Source organism: Labrus mixtus, chromosome 6 (assembly GCF_963584025.1).
Source record: "Labrus mixtus chromosome 6, fLabMix1.1, whole genome shotgun sequence".
Classification (NCBI taxonomy): Eukaryota; Metazoa; Chordata; class Actinopteri; order Labriformes; family Labridae; genus Labrus; species Labrus mixtus.
In genome coordinates, this window is record NC_083617.1 from 15,278,931 (window position 1) to 15,296,613 (window position 17,683).

The 17,683-nt window shown below is 38.8% G+C and overlaps 1 protein-coding gene across 2 annotated transcripts in view; it reads left to right on the forward strand.

The window, feature by feature from the left end:
- The window catches only part of slc8a1b (solute carrier family 8 member 1b), a 138,119-nt gene extending 122,766 nt beyond the window's left edge, over positions 1–15,353 (forward strand). For both annotated transcript variants that reach the window (XM_061040203.1, XM_061040201.1), the window contains exons 8-11: positions 3,108–3,293; positions 3,469–3,558; positions 8,199–8,302; positions 8,446–15,353. In XM_061040203.1, the coding sequence (XP_060896186.1) occupies positions 3,108–3,293; positions 3,469–3,558; positions 8,199–8,302; positions 8,446–8,718 (653 nt within the window). In that variant the 3' untranslated portion in view covers positions 8,719–15,353. The remainder of the gene's footprint in view (positions 1–3,107; positions 3,294–3,468; positions 3,559–8,198; positions 8,303–8,445) is intronic.
- The last annotated feature ends 2,330 nt before the right edge of the window (positions 15,354–17,683 follow it).

A 17,683-nucleotide genomic window follows, 5' to 3' on the forward strand; every position in this document is an offset into this window, starting at 1 on the left:
ACACACACACACAAACTGGAGTGAGGAGTGTGTCAGTGACATTTAGAGAGTGACAGAAGGTTGTAGAGGGATGAGGTAGATTTAGAGGCATGAAGCGAGAGGGTAACAGAGAAAATGTAATTATATAGAAGCTCTATCAGCAAAATGTGACCGAGGATGGAAAGAGTGTGTAAGACAGAGTTGGGGAGAAAAAGAAAGAATTACTCTTGGATAACCACTTTATCAGTATGGGACCTAACTGAGCATGGAAATAAAGAATTGAGCTGAGAAGGGAGTGTGCATGTCAGGGAGACATAGACGATGAACAATAGAAATACAATAAAAAAGACAGAGTTTGAGAGAGACATGTGTCAGAGTCATCAGAGACATGAATATAGATGTACTGTGGAGCCTGCAAAATGTGGAAAAACTGAATGATCCCAAAAGAAAATGTTTAATGCTTGATCTGTATATTCTAACCAATAACACAGAATTTCAGTTTACCTACAGTCAGAACCTCTGTTGCACAACAGGCATCAACGTCCTCATAGTTGTTCTTTATTTACATACAGAGGGTGGAATTTGGGACTGCTTGCTTGAGGGGTGTTAGTTTCCTTCCTGAGTACTGCTGAGGAGCCACTGAGCAAGGCACTGAACACCACCTACTCAGGCCGCCAGTCCCTTTGCAGTCCCCTCACTCTGACATCTCTCCATTAATGCAGGTGTAAAGGTCCTGTTTGTGCTTTCCGGCTTCTGTGTGGGTGAAGTGTGTCTCAAAATAACAGAGTGAAAGTTCAATGCCCCATCGGGATGAGAAAAGTACATAATATTAAATTTTTTTTTTTTTTTTTAATTAAATTAAATAACGTTACACAACGTGTAATTCTGTTGATTGTCTGACACTATCCCCTTGTTGCAACAAAAGCATGCAAACAATTTATTGTTCTATTGATGCTCTTAAAACACCTGTTTTAGGTCAATAGGTTTGATGGCTTAGATAGGATCACAACTCCCCTTACCCTGGACTGTGTCAATCTATACCCAATGCTTGAGGACCGTCCTAAAAACTCTCAGTTGTAAGCTCATTGATTAGCTGTCTTTTCCTCCGTCTGGCATTATTATTTCAAAAATAAGATGACGTGGATTGGAATTTAACTTGGCGAATCCTTTTGTTATACTTACTTTTTGTAAGATTGTGGTCTTGGCTATATGCAAGAGGTCCAATACACTAATTATCAGCCTTTTTTACAAATAGTGAGTTGTACATAAAGGCCCCACTTTAAAAAAAACACTGCTGTCATCTATACTCCTTGTTAAGTTGCTTATCAATGGTTGAATGTGGTAGAAGTGAGTAACTACAAATCATCTGATACAACTGCCTTTCACTTACAGACCATTTGAGTTTTAACAAAAAGCTACATCTAAATATAAAACAGTGAGGTCAAAAGTGGTGCAGGATTTGGCATGAGTCAAAACTATATGGTACCACAGGGACCATTCGATGATACAATATTTACATTAAGGCATTGACACTGGTTAGCTTACAGTTTTAGCCCCAAGATGTGTCATCTGATCTGAACCTCTTTTCATCTCCTTGGACACACTACTTTCTCTTTGGGTGACCCAACATTGTCATTTTCCCATATGTGGGCACCCCAAAATCAAAACTCCCTGTTACAGGAACAAAAGCAAGTAGGGACTGTGTGGGAGGGAAGGGCGTAAACAGAACAAATGACATAACTCAGGTAGAGAGTCTTGTTTTATAATTTATTACCAAGTCTGTGTGTGTTTGTGTGTCCAAACCATGAGGCCATTGCTCTCTACACTGACCTTGCACTGTTCATTTGTAGTTCATGATTTGATTTGTTCCAAGTGCTCACCCTGAAAAGGAAGCATTTATTTTTAATTATATTAAACAAGGTACATGACCCCTTTAGGAAACGATTGGCTCTATCACAGTACATTTATCGTTGTGTTAACCCATGCTAATTTAAAGTAATTGCACATAGGATCTGGTTCGTGACTTTTGCTTAATGACGGAAATATCTGGCTGTCTTGCAACATTATGTGCACGAGGGAAGGCCAGGAAGCAGTGCCAACAGCAACGCTACATTTGTGGAAACTGCACATCTCATTTTGACACAATTGTAGTGATAGATTAAGCAAAGCCAGCTTAAAGTGTTGACTTGACTTTATAAAAGATGATGTCTTCTTTTATTATATCATATGACACGTTTAAGGGCGACACATTCATGCATTAAACCCAACATGACATATTTTAAAATAAGGCATGTGCTACTGCTAGTTTGGCTCATCTAAACCTCTGATTTCAACATTTTTCCATGCAAACTCAAAATCCTATTCCATCTACTAGAAATGCTGCTTGCATCTTGTATTTAATGAGATAAGGAAAAGATTTTTCCAAAAATGTCCTTTTAGAGATCCAATTAAGCCTGAGATGTTTTTCATACAGCAATGCTTAAAAAAAACCCTGTGGTTTAAAACTACGATATTACATGAAAACAAGCTCTACATCTTGTAGGATGGAACTAAAAATCAAGATTTTCTTCCATTCTATCGTGGATCTTTTTGTGTGAAATAATTACAAAAAGGCATTGAAGTCCTCTAACACTGCAGGGAGAAATTTAGATTTGATATAAAATACTCATCTTGAAAAAGGATTTAGACAGTTTTTTTTTTGTTTTTTTTTTTAGCATTTGTATTCATCACAACGTCTTTAAGAGGTTAATTGTATGCAGTGAAGTCATGTCTGGTTCATTCATTATTAAGCGAATATCTAATTTCAATCACACATTTTATGTATTTGTAGGATTATTTTTCTATTAAGCATTATTCATTATAGTTGAATGTATTAAAAACTTTATGCACAAATAAGAAGAAGATATGTCGGCACAGAAGGGAAGGAGGAAGTCATGAGTTACAAACAGTTTGAGACATGCTACAATTTATGAGCACATTTTCCAATTGAGGAAGAAGATAATTGAAAGGACACAGAGTGAACGATTGATTGATTGATTGGATGATTGATTGGATGATTGATTGATGTATAGGACTTTCAAACTCTTGCCATCCTCTTATTCTCTTTCCTCTTACTTTGTTCACCTCAGGCGAGGATGATGATGACGAGGAGTGCGGGGAGGAGAAGCTGCCGTCATGTTTTGACTACGTCATGCACTTCCTCACCGTGTTCTGGAAGGTTCTGTTCGCCTTCGTCCCGCCAACAGACTACTGGAACGGCTGGGCCTGCTTCGTAGTCTCCATCTGCATGATCGGACTTCTCACAGCCGTCATCGGTACGGGGACAGTTTGATATTGTGACATAACTGCATTTAGGCAAATTTAATAAAGGATGTTGATGTTAGTTGTACAGTTTTTGGGGACATTTGGGGATAAATGGCATGCAGCGTTGGACAAATTGTCATACACAGATAATATTATGATGATGATTTTGTTTTCTTATCATTTCAGGGGACCTGGCTTCTCATTTTGGCTGCACAGTGGGCCTGAAAGACTCAGTCACAGCCGTAGTATTTGTTGCATTGGGAACCTCTGTACCAGGTGAGTGTGTGTATTTGTTTACACATCCATCATGTTGTCATTTATGTGTAGAATTTGTCCACTGTTTTATCATTGTTAAATATCCTTTCCTATTTTGTTTTAATGCCAGACCTTTCTCTCTTACACATTCAACATTTAGCTTCATAAACCCTGTATGAGCTTAAATAGCCCCAAGGTCTTTCAATTTAGGAATACATTTTTGTTCAACAATTATCCCCTTCAGGGAGTACCTGACATTTTCTCTGCTATTGCTTCAGTTTTTATTACTTCAAGCTTTAGTCCTCCCAGGACTTTAACAGAGTGTCCCTGCTGCATTAAAATCTGTTTTCTGAAATGCCACATTAAAGTAAAGCTCTTGTATTCAACAAGTACGATGCAATCAACCTAATCAGTGGAAGGCAACACAAATTGTTAAAATTGTTATAAAATTAAATATTCATTACAACGTTTTTTAAATGCACAATTTGTGTTACATGTAACAAGAAAAACTACAGGCTAGCTGTAATCTTTCTCAAATCCAAAAGTTTCATTGATCTTCCAAGGGCAGACTTGCTAAACAATCAAAATAATGCACATCTTAAAACTTTCCCTGCTGTGCCACTGAAGGACATTTAACAATGACTGCCCCGGTCTCTCCAGTGTGTCTTTATATGTGCGAGCTGGTTAGAGTGTTATAGTGCAGTCTGCAGACAGCGGCATGGATCATCCTCTAAATGTGAAGAGCCACCGACGACAGCAACGGCTGGCTGAGTATGCTTTAACCTTGGCCTCTGTCTCCTGCTACTGCACACAAACACACGCTGAACACACACCAGGACATTCAGCACATGCTTGAAATCTAGATGTATTACATGCAGAAACAATGGCATCTTCAGCATCTGTAATTACTTCGACCGAGAGACCCACATGTATGCACCCTACGGGCATATTAAAGCCTGAAATAGGTTTTGCACCTTTGCACATATACACAAATACAGCCACACACTCATGCACACACACACACCTATATTGTGACCACCATGTTCTATTAGCATAGGGCAATCTGTCATGTCTGGCTCAGGTGGTCTCTGTCCGCCCATTTAGGGAGCTCAAGGGTGAAAGTGATTTATGACATACTACTTACACACATGCGCACAAATATACACCGCACATACACACACACATTACACATTGCTTTTACAACAAATGCACACTTACATACAATGCAGAGAGCTACCAGAATGGAAACTACGTGCCTCAGTCTTTCTTAGGCTCCCAGCCTTATTACCAAACACACACTGTGCTTTGGTAGCATGCTGATTAACCCTGTTTATCACAGTTACCCAGGCTAACACACATGCGCACTCACGAACAGCTCCTCCACTACTACACCCCGGCACACACATATACAAACATACAGTAGAGGAAAGGGAAAAAACATCAGCAGCTGTGCTCTTAAAAGAGAATAATAAAGTGGAGGAAAAAACGGTGGTTGGTTTAGATGGTTTAGGATTCAGGCAAATCCTCTAAGCCTCGTCGATTTACAAGATATAAAATACGTTTACGAAAAGTGCAAAATCCTGTCAAGGTTGAGAACAATTTCTGAACCAGGGAAAAAATGATCATTAATTAAATGAAAATGAATAGTATTTGTGTGTAGCATCATTACATATGTTGGAGCAAACGCACATAAAACAGGAAAGATAAGATGGCAATGTTTAAAACTTGTTTTCTGGTTCTGGTATACAGCATTCACATATTGATCCAACTACCTTTGATAAAAAAATTAAAAAAATTGATTGGCTTTTTTGTCTTCACTTACTCACAAACAAACCTAATCAGGCTGCATTTACACGTCTTTTGAATATATTCATTGTCACATTCAAAAGAAGATTATTTGTAAAAATGTTTGTACCCCTTCAGCTACAATATCTGCACATATTTTCCACGGTGCAACAATTTAAAATGTGAAGATCTCGCCAAGAGCTAAGTTGCAGATCTCCTTCAACTTTCCTGTGTGTATTCATTCCCCAAGAAGATGATTCCTAAAGGTTTCTTTTTTATCTTTGCTGTATCCCCACCACCAGGCAAAAATGTACACATGCAGAAAGAGTGACAGATTGCCTTGAGCACATATATGCCCTCAAGTGAGTTCTTCCATTTTAAGAGGCAAGAGGGAACAGAAGAGAGAGGAAGGCGAGGTGGTGGAAGAGGAGCCAGACGGAGAGAGAGAGAGAGAGAGAGAGACGGGTTGATTGACAGACAGGCAGACGAAAAGGGCAGATATCTCTCCAGGGATGAATACTCTCAGAGGGAGCTGCAGAGTGGAACCTGTTTCACACACATGCACACACACATGCCAAGGCCTAACATTCAGGCACCCACGCACTCACCCACTCAATCGGGCGCACAAGCTCTGAAAGACCAATTGATGAACAACACACACATGCACAGGCCTCTACCAGCTGGTGGAGGCATGGCATTAGATTGGAACCGGGTGGTACTAATACACATAGACTGTGTACATGCATGAGACTTACAGAAACACACACTAAGGCGAAGAAGCAGAGCGGCATGCAAAAATAGCCTCAATACACACACACACGCACACACACACACACACACACACACACACAGGCACACTCTCAGCAGGCTTGTCCTTGAAGCTGAAAGGTGTACGAGGAGATTTATCTTTGCGCGACTCTTCTTTGGCCCATTGCCTCTCTTCTCCATAACCCTTGTCTGCCACACCCATCATCATCTTTTCCAGCACCAGTTTGGCTGCCAATTTAAGAAAACCTTCTCCACTCATGTTCTCTATTTCGTCTTCCCACCCTTGATTTTTCTCTTTCAATTTGTATTGTTGTTTTCTGACGATGTCTGGCAGAGAAAAGAAAAATAACATGAATAACTAACAAAGGGAAGATGGCAAGGAAATTATGGAGAGAAAAGAGTGCTTACTGACCACTTGGCTGTTTGCTCAGTCATTGTGCTCTCAGCGAAGGGCCTATTGTCGAGATTTGGCAAGGTCTCAACACTTTCAGTACCGCTAGGAGGACCATGCCTGTGGAGCTGCTGTAGCTTGGCAGGCATGAAACCAGGGGAACATTTGGGGACTAAGCAGCGTCATGCTGATTAGTTGTCAGGCCAAGATTTGTTTGCCCCTGCAAACTGAGACTCAGCCTTGTAAATTATTGATCTTGGACCAAATCTGGTCTGTGCTGGCTGCCAGCGACAGACAGTGTAACAGGATTAAAGATTTGGTTTCTAATTTAAGGTTCCCTGTTTAAATGTGGAAAACAGGATTTACACAGTGTTCTGTATTCATAATTATAAGTGTTCTGCATTTATCAAGAAGGTCCTTTTGGGTAACCTTGTTCTCGTGTAACTCACAAATGGCTGTGTTCAACTCCAGGTGTGAATTTGTTTATACCAAATATTCAGAATATTCAGCCTATTATACTTATTTCACAATGTACTGTATAGCACATTTAGTATTATGAAGGACATACCAAAGTTACTTTGCCAAGGCAACATCTGTTTTAACCATTCTATTTCTTTGGCAAAAGTGTTGTGGTTCAATAACAGATCTGATTGTTGTGAAAGGGTAGGGGTCATATCCACAATCAGATTATTTAATCTTGTCTAAACTCTGGGAGTAATTCTATAAAGAAGATTTAGACAAGACCCAAAGTTTATTTCTTAATCCATTTTGTATTTACTGCTCTCTGGAATGATCACTCATAAATTCCTGCTGTCATTGTCAAGGGTTTTCAAACGAGATAACAGCTGTGTTCATCGGATAACCACAGCTTTCCAATATCACTTCAACACACTCTCATTGTTCGCCTGTCATCTTACAAATTACACACAGACACAAATAAGACCTATGGACTTGCATTAATGGAGAGGTGTCAGATTGAGGGGTCTGCACACAGGTTGCGCCCAAAGCAGTTTGGGTTCTATGTTTTGCGCAAAGGAATCTCGCCAGTACTCAGGAAGTGAACTGGCATCTCTCAAGCAACCAGACCAATTTCGATACTTTGGGCTCTACCGGGACATTATACAGAGACCCTTTAGTTTCCAAGCCAAAGTCCCCACCGAGCTCACTTGAGTCACTAAATCTATTACACACTAGAGGCATTACTGCTCACACCACATAGTTTGACTTTTGTTTTAAAGTTATTCCAACATAATTAGCCAATCACACAATTTCATTCATGACTTTCTGACTATTATATTCCTCAAAGAGAAGCATGTAAGTTGGAGAAATTATCATGTAAATTTTGCTGAAGGACCAGCAAAAGTTTTTTGTTCCTGTTTTACAGATTTCCTAAAGCTTTTGATTTGACCAACTACCCTAAAAGAGAGGTGTATAATAATTACATGACAAGGAAAACCCTTATCACCTTTTAGGTAAAAGGCTACCAATATCTCTGAAGCAATTTCTCCTCAGTATTATTCAATTGAAGAGCCTTTTTCTGCAGGCGATCTTGTCTTTTTAAACTCTGGGAAGACAACCAAATGCTACAGTAAGAGGATTCCCTTTCCACTCAAGTTTAGCCAAACTTTCAAAGCGTCCAGTCAGAAGCAAGTAATGAAAGAAAATTTGAAGCAAGCCTTGATTTACTCAATCTGTCTCCTTGTCTTTCTTTGCACAGATACCTTTGCCAGTAAGGTAGCTGCTATCCAGGATCAGTATGCAGATGCATCCATTGGTAATGTGACGGGGTCCAATGCTGTCAATGTTTTCTTGGGCATTGGGGTAAGTACTAATTTAAGGATTAATGGATTCATTCAAGCTGGTTTTCATTATTGTGTTTGTCGTACTCCCATACTATAAACTTAATGTTATAAACAGTCGCTTCTGTCATGGTTTTCAGTTTGAATTCTGCTGATGTTTGACAGGTGGCGTGGTCCATTGCTGCCATCTACCACAACAGCAGAGGGGAAGACTTCAAGGTGGATCCAGGCACGCTGGCCTTCTCCGTCACGCTCTTCACAATCTTTGCCTTCATCTGTGTTGCCGTACTGATGTACCGAAGGCGGCCAGAGATTGGTGGAGAGCTGGGCGGGCCCAGGACTTCGAAGGTCCTGACCTCCATGCTGTTCTTCAGTCTGTGGCTCCTCTACATTCTCTTCTCCTCACTGGAGGCCTACTGCCACATCCAAGGCTTCTAAGATAACAGCAGATGATGAAGATAAGGGTAGGATGGAAGGATAAAATGGAGGGAGAAACTATAAGGGGAGGTGGATAAATGGATGGATTTTGAAATGAAGGCTCAACGATCATCATTCCCTATCTTTACGCAATAGACTGAGTGAAGGTTGATTGGATGGATGTACAGATGAAGGAATGCATTGAAGCATCTAAAACCAGAATGGAAGGAAGGACAGATGCATGGAGGTAGAGATCGTAGGAGCTAGAAAGCTCAGAAGGAAGCTCTGAAAGAAATAATTAACTAAGGAATACATTTTATTTGGTCTCGATATATAAATTTAAAACAATCAAGTTGTCTTAAACCATCCCTGTTTTAAGCCCAATAAAACACATCCTCAACTTTGTTCCAGCTGGTTCAACCATACAACAAACAAAATTTAGTTTTATGAAGACAGCAAGAGAAAGGTTAAAGTGACAGACGCACCACCACAACTCCTCGGAAACATAGCATCAAAAACAAACTATCTCATTAAATCCCATCCACATGGGGTAGTGCTGCTCATTCTTCAATCTACAGTTACAGGCACCAATGAGATGGAAAAAGAACAGCTAATATCTGTATCAGTATGTAAATGCATGGCCTGACTATACTGAAAACACAATCAAAAGAAACTGGATGTATTGCAACAACTGTTTAATGACAACGAACTGTGTGCGTGTTGGTGTGTGAGTGTGTTTCTGTGCTCGTGCGTTGTTGGAAGATGGTCAAGTACTGTGAAAAAAAAACCGACTGATTATGCTGTCGCTATGTGAGACAGAATATGCTTTCGTATTCCAGGTCTTTTTGATTCTTACCCTCCAGGTCTGTAGAAAAGCCGTGTCAGACTATTTTATGTGAGGGCAAGTTCAATGAAGCAAAATGCTTTGAAGGTTAGAAATGTAAATACAACGAGCTGAAGGTAAATAACAGCTCCAATATGGTTCTTCTGAATGTCTTGGTCATGCCATGCGCTCCTGAACGGGCCCTCTCTCTCTTTGTTGCTTTATACTGTAGATATAAATGATTTAAGGTCTGGTTTGAATCAAGAAGGGGTTAGTGTGCTTTTACCTTTAATAGGCCATGTCTGAAAAGACAAAACGGCCACTCTACCGTTTAAAACTGTTAGAGAAATAATAACCATTGCATTAATACTAAGGTTAATTGTGCTTGTTCATTTTTGTTCATTTTTTTAAACTGTGGAATTCAAATCACTGATTTTCCACCAAGGGATTGTCACCTTCATGTGACAATTGTGACATTGCAATAGACTTTGAAAAAATTAGGTACCGCCCTCTGTGAAATCTCATAGGATGTCTGTTTTATAACTTCATCTGTCATTGTTTATCTCATATTAATGCCCAATGGTTCACTCAACAGCTCCAGACATTATCTCTGTGTGTCTTAAGCACCTGGCTGGTCAGTGGACCAATCCAAAATATTCAAGGGCTTTCTATGAAACAACCACTAATCCCTAACCACCCAATTTATAATTCTTCAGATAGATTGGTCTTCAGGGAGCTCTATAACAGGGATTGTTATTACTTCACATAAGACACCATCTGCTCAGTTGAAAGGACATTACTTACAGTAACACAGCTACATTAATTGAAGACATTGCCACCCAGAGCGTCAAGGGACATCTTAATATTGGAGAAGGTTACATAAAGATTTTGAACCCTTTTTTTGGAATCCGCAGTTGGTTATGAGGACTACCAATACATTAGCCTTATTCCAAACCAAACCATCAAAGCAATGTTCTTCTGCTTCAACTCATTATAATATTGCTGATTTGTTCTACCCTTCAGGCATGTGGCTCATTAATGCTTTAGCCCAAATTATGTGGTATTGTTTGTTAATTTGAGGTCAGGTGTTTGCTCAACCAGAACTATTCTGTAACACACTTTATTCCAAGCTTTACCCCTGCCTTCGAAATGAACCATTGACTTTTCCATTCAGCAGCTAGTTTTCAGTCTTAATATTGGAGCCATCAGATGAAGATATAGTCCAAAATTATTTGCTGCTGGTGAAGAAGTAGTCTCACAAACAGATACAATTTATGATAGATAACCCCTGAGAGGCACATCGAATCTCTATAACCAAGTTGATAAAATAAACTGTTAGTAAAACAACCCCCAGAAATTGCCCCATTGGGACCTGTATCATAAAGTGAGTTGTCAGGTTCTGTTTGGATTACATTGTTCTGGATCTAGTATAGCCAGTCGCAGATAATCTAGTGATTTCATAGTTCATAAAAACAACATGCAACATTAACACATTAAAACGAGCATGTTTAAAAACTCTATTTGTCATGTTTTCAGAGCACAAGCTGGCAAAATGCATCCCATGTAAGAGCTAAGACTTTTAAATGCCCATGTCTGGCTCTATAGGCTAGCTAGTAAACATATGTCAAAATGTGCTTTCAGGAGCATGGACTCTATAAACACTAAAATATTCAACTAGGGAGTAGTCCGATAGACCACACTAAACTGCAAGAGCAACTTACAGACATTACCAGACACTAATTTTCTGGGAATCATCTTTCCTGAGTCAGTCATACAGATACATGAAATGGAAAAGTGGCTTAAAAACTCATATGTGGAAATTTTCAGGCCTACTGTATCTCGACTATCAGAGAGGTTTACATTTAAGACTGTTAACTATTTTACTTGGTCAGCCAAAATCACAGAGAACTCAACTTTCACAAAACTTACTGTATATGTCCATTGTTTCTTAAATGGCACTATACAATATGCATCTGAATTGGCCAGAATTTTCCTGCTGATGTTGTGTTTTTTAACTTGATGTATAAGTAGTATTTAATTGTCATCTGTAAAGTAAGTAGTCTGGGCTAGTTGTAATCCATTTCAAACTTGGCAAAAATCTTGCCACGGACAGCTTTCGACCCCTGTGAGAGAGTAGACCTCAGCAGAGCAGTGGATTGGATGAGTTTGGCAAATCCCCAATATCTTCAGGACATTTTATAGAAAGGCTTGAGCTTTTTTTTTCAGTAATTTATATATTTGTCATTCTCTCATTCCTGAAATGATGCACCCAAAATATGGAAACCTTTCAGACTGACTCAATGATTCATTGTTTCAGTATCTAGTCCAACACCAGGGTTCCAGCAATATGGTTTGGAATCCTGAAATCTGTCCACTTCACAATTGACTAAACATTGCAGCATACAGTGCTGTGTTTTATAGAGAACCAAAGCCTATTAGAGAACCATTTAAAGAGTAAACGATTGGTTTGAACTCTAATGTTGAATCACCCTTTGAACGCTTGGTATAAAATGAGATTGCTTACTTACAACTTGTATTTGCCAAACTCTACCCAGTGTGCGGCTCTTCATTAGAGCAGCTGTTCTTTTGAAGGCCTTGGAGTGGCAGTTTACCCCTGTTTTTGCCAAAGGGAAATCTTTCTATCAAAAACTTACAGTCGGACCTGTAAAGGGTTTTCTAACCAATGGAGCTTTCTAAAAAAACACCAAATATTATTCATGTTTCATTAACACTCTAGACCGACACAAAAAATGCCTTGTCATTGTTTAAACCTAACCAGAATCTTTCTATTTACATTTCTTATGCATTTGTCTCTTCACTGGCATGGAGCTTAAGGTTTATACACTGTAAAAAGTTATGCTAGCTTGCGCAAAAAAAAAAAAAAGAAGAAGAAATAACATTGTGAAAGCTGTTTGCCTCACTTTTTGAGTAACTTCAACAGGGTATAAATTATCTTTGAGATTGCTTAGTCATGTTGGATTTACTTAAAAGTGTGTCTGCTACCTAATTTGTCAGAGTGAACTAGTGCAGGAATGAAAAGCTTGCAGTAGTGTAGTTGTTGGATGACATTAGTTTGCCGCACAAATTTTCCAGAAGCCAACATTTTGTATTGATAGGAGCTACTTCTTTTGCTACACCTACTTTGTGTCACCGCCTCTTTCAGTGTATTGACCTTGACTTAGAAGCTAGTCTGATGTGAAGCATATTGCAGATTAACGACAGCTGTTCAAAACCCCATGGGGTTTGGACCAAGGTTGGAAGCTAAAAAATGGCTATCATCAACTAGCAATTTTGCCCTCTTTACCTGCAACAATTGTAAGTACCAAACCAAGTTATTTCTCTACTTAACTTATTTCTCCACACAAGGGGATCACAATAGCAGTTGAATATAGCTTCCTACCTTGGTTTGAGCTTTTGAGGTTTGAAGGGTCAAAGGTTAGCCAGGCCACCGCTGTAAATAGAACACTAAGAGCAAGCAAGGAGTACATAAATGAGCTGTAGACTAAGGTAGATGTTTTTTATTCTTCTATACTGGGGTTTTAAAAGGTTCACAAAGTCTAAAAATTGAAGGAAAAGTATTGCACTGGTTCCTGTTGCTTGTGTGAAACGGCTACTGCATTGTTTTGTCGGAAAAACTTGCTTCAGATGTAAACAACAACAACAACAATAACAGGTTCTTTTTGGACTCTGTATGTTCACAATAATAATGTTGTACGTTGAAAAAAAAAATACAATGGTGTTGAATCAGTTGTGAACCATTTGCAATGTTGCTTCTGATGTAAAGATCAATGCTGCGTTTTTCGTTGCCTCGTTTACTTCTTAACTGACTGTCTGACAGACTGAGGAATAAGTGACTGCAACAGCAAACAGACAGGGAGAAAAAAACAAGTGAAAGAAAGGAAGGATAAACAACCCTGCTGGTACACGCTGAGCGACGTCATTCTGAGACGTTGGGGAAAAAAACATTACCAGAGCTATTCTCCACCCTTAAAGTGACATTTAATGAGTATAATGTAAACGGACGGTGATAAGAGGAGGATGGAGGAGAAGATGAGTAGGAAGAGGATGAACATTAAAGATAAAAAAAGATGAAGTTACAGCCATACCTTGATTTCTGGGTCAGTGAGATTGAAATGGACTTCTCCTGCCCAGCATGTGTATTGTTATAGTGTCTCTCGGCCCCTCTGTGTCTCTGCCCCCTCTTTCTCTGTCTTTCTTTTTCTGCTGCTAAAGCAACCAAAAACAGGCAGCAATCCTTTTGTTTCATCTTTTCTTCTCTCCTTTTTCCCCCTAAAAATTCCCTTTTCGACCCTTTGTCTCCCTTTGCCACGTTTTCCATATTTTGGAATGTCAATGTGCTACTTGTTGACACTGTGCATGAATGATAACATGTCTGTATATAGTATTAGAGAATCGTATCCCATTCCCCTGGTGTTGACAAAATAATGGTTAGAATGTTGTACAGATTCAGGTTTTCTGTTCATCTTTATATTCTGTTCAGTTACGTTTTTTTTTTTAATGTATGTAGAGCTTAAAAACAGTATGTTTTAATTTAAACGAAGACAAAAGTCGTCTTTTGCTTTGAAATAACTTGCACATTACTGATAAATTAATTAAGTTTTTTTTGTTAAAAAGGCAATATCTGCTGTTATTGAATGAAAGATGAGATCTTAAAGGAGTTATGTATCTTAAATCAATAATCTATACGGAAGTTGCATGGGTTATTTGTACAAAAAAAAAGACACTGCTTGCTACTTCTAATACTGTGGCTGTATTCTCTGACAGAGGGTGAGGAATACTGTATGTACATCTAAAGGTTATTTTGTCATTAAAGAAATAATTATAATTATAATAATAATAATATAGTGTATATACTGTACAGTGTTATAAGTGAGGTGGACTGTATGGCCATCACGCTAACCATAGAGAGTTAATGCTACTTATTTATTTAAAGGTAACAAAAACGCTCACTACACTCAAGAATGACATATATTGCCTTTTTGGAGAAGTTGTAGTTTGCTTCAAGCTGGTTTTCTCTTTCTCTCTCTCTCTCTTTCTCTCTTTCTCTCTCTCTCTCGCTCTCTCTCTCTCTCTCTCTCTCTCTCTGCTTTGCTCTTTCTCCTCACTCCTCATCTGGCTACCCTCTATTATCATTTTTTTTTTCTTGTCAGCTTTCTTCCCATCCTCGTCTCCTCTTCTTTGTGGGGCGTTTTGGGTGGGCTTTTGGTAGTCTTTTTTAAAACAGCTTTTGACAGTGTCACTTTTTCTTTTTCATCCGTCTGGCTGCATATCAATTGACTCAACATACCTGCTCGTATTCTCCTTACATGTATATCCTCCATGGTTAAGTACAGCTTATTTGTCTATGTCCCCATCTGTCTGAGTCTCTTACAGGATCATCTGTCTCCATCTGTCTGATTTGAAACTGTATGCCATATTTTTCTTCAATCTTCCTTTTTTTTAATCCCTCTATTAGCTTCAGCACTTTTTTCCATCTTGTTCTTTCTTTCTTTCTTTCTTTCTTTTTCTTCACTTTCACAGGGTGTAGTCGGAGATTCATGTTTTTCAACTTGATTTGGTGTGTTTTTTTTTTCTAATGGAATAATAACCGCAACAGTTATAATGTTGGTAATTATGAACGTTTATTTTGTTTGCCACTGTCCTCTGTGTGTTTGTGTGCGTGTGTTAATTTTTAATGTTTTTTTTATTAATAATTTTTGTTGAACACAAACTGATAGGAGGAAAGTTGTTGTATGTGTGTTGCCACTAACTGTGACTGCTCTCCATGGTACTTCTGATAAAACCAATAAAATAAAGTTTGGGATACCCTGTTTCAGAGACTCTGCGAGTCCACTGCCTTTCTGTACGTGTGTGAGTGCATGCATGGGTGTGTGCGTGCGTGTGTGTGTGCGTGTGTGTGTGTGTGTAGAGATTTATTATTAAAGCACATGCAAATGTCTATCCCACTTTTCATTTAAGTAGAAGTAAATGGGACTTACAAACAGTGTGTGTGTGTGTGTGTGTGTGTGTGTGTGTGTGTGTGTGTGTGTGTGTGTGTGTGTGTGTGTGTGTGTGTGTGTGTGTGTGTGTGTGTGTGTGTGTGTGTGTGTGTGTGTGTGTTAGTGTGCCAGCTCCCTCTATTAGACATCAACACTCACGTACAAACAAACATCCATTTTCTTTTACATTGTTCAGACGCTCAATGAAAAAATGAGAGCCTGAGTGGCATCTCATTAACTGTTGGCTGGCTTGTTGTGCCATTAATTCTGTGTTTTGATGCAGCATTAAGAAATAACAAATGCCAGTTTTCTCTCTTGAACATATGTCAACCTATCATTTTGTTTGAGAAAAATCACAGGGATACATTTTCCATTCATATTAAAAGAAGTGCTTATTTTTACCCAAAGGAGTGACAAATTAGAGAGAAAATAATGTTTGACAAATGTAATTATTAGGTTCTGCTCTCTGTATCGTATCAGATCTAAATACATTGAACAGAGTAAAACTGAGTTTTTATTTTTCTACAAATACACAGCCTTAGCGCTGAGTGGCAACTTTTGTTCTTGATTGCTATTGCATATGTGAAGCATTGCACAGGAAACTCAACATTTGCCTTCTTATTCACACCTTCGCTAATTTCTCTATTAATCAAAGAGTCAAAACAGTTAAGTGATCATTTCCGCACAAAACATGTTTTATTGTTGGTTGTTCATTTGTGTAATAAGTGTGTGGGTGGATGGTTGTCTGGTTGTGCAATTAAGCCCATCAATCTGAAGCTTTAGAGCCAGTGCAAGATAAAGACAGATTTCAGCATGCATTAGGCCTGTAGAAATGCATCAAGGTCATTTTAATAGTAATGATCTAAAATAAAACAAAATCTGTAAATATTATTACACTTAATAATTTCAAGTGGTCCTTGCCATGTAGAGCTGTGTAGAATATATCAAGTTCTTTATTTTTGTCTTCTGCTGATAAATGTAAGTCTAGTTTTCACTCACATCCTATCACTTTGGTTCCCCAACTCAATCAATAGATGTGGCTCTACCTCGCTAGCTGAATGCTATTTAGCTTGTCTGGATTTCAGGGTTCAGGGTTCTGCTAATGCTGGCTCATTGCTGTTCTATCATGAGTTACTGGGACACTGCTATAGAAAAAACAACTAAGCTTTCAATGAAGTTATTACAGGACCTTTACTGCCAATAATAGCAGAAAATTGACAAAAAGGACTCTGAAAAATAAACAAAGGTATTTAGAAAAAAAAGATCTACAATGAAATAATACTTGTTATCAGATTTGTTATGTTTTATTATTCTACTTATTCACCTTTGAATCATTACCCTAATTGTGAATTAATTTACTGTCCCATTAGATTTCACCCGTCTGGAGATCAACATATATAAATGGCCTAACCGCTAGCCATCAGGGCCTCGTATATAATTATTAGTTTTTATTTATATCTCATATACATGCTGTAACGAATGTGTAATCTTTCATTTAAGTTTTATCTATATAGCCTGTCCTTTGTGTTTGCAATTAACAATGATACAGTAAATGGTGAATGGACTTGAGGTTGTTTCAATTCAATTCAATTCAAAATAACTTTATTTGTCCCCGAGGGGCAATTAAAGGGTGCTTTTCAAGTCTTCTGATTACTCAAATCGCTTTTACACCGTAGGTCACACCTTCCCATTCACACCCACTCATACACACTTTGGTAGAGGTTGCTGTGTAAAGTGACCATCAGAAATAACTAATCCCATTCATACACATTCATACGCTAAGACAAAGCAAGGGGAGCAGCTTGGGGTTTAGTGTCTTGCCCAAGGACACACCGGACATGTAGCTGCAGGAGCTGGGGATCGAACCCCCAGCCTTCCAGTTGAGAGACGACCGACTCTACCAACCGAGCCACAGCCACTCAATGAGATGTCCTGTGTTTTTTCAGGAAATCCTATTAGACATGAAACAGCAGCCGCTCATTTCAAGCTACGGTACAACACTGTGAAGATCTGGGGGTTATAAGTATATTTAGTCCTTGGTGTGCGTGAATGGAGCACAGAGCTGGTTAAGAACGATGAATGAAGCTGCATGCATTAGCTGATTGGACACACCTGTTTCTTTTACAATCACAGGTTCTGTCACAGCTTTGTGACGGCAGATTGA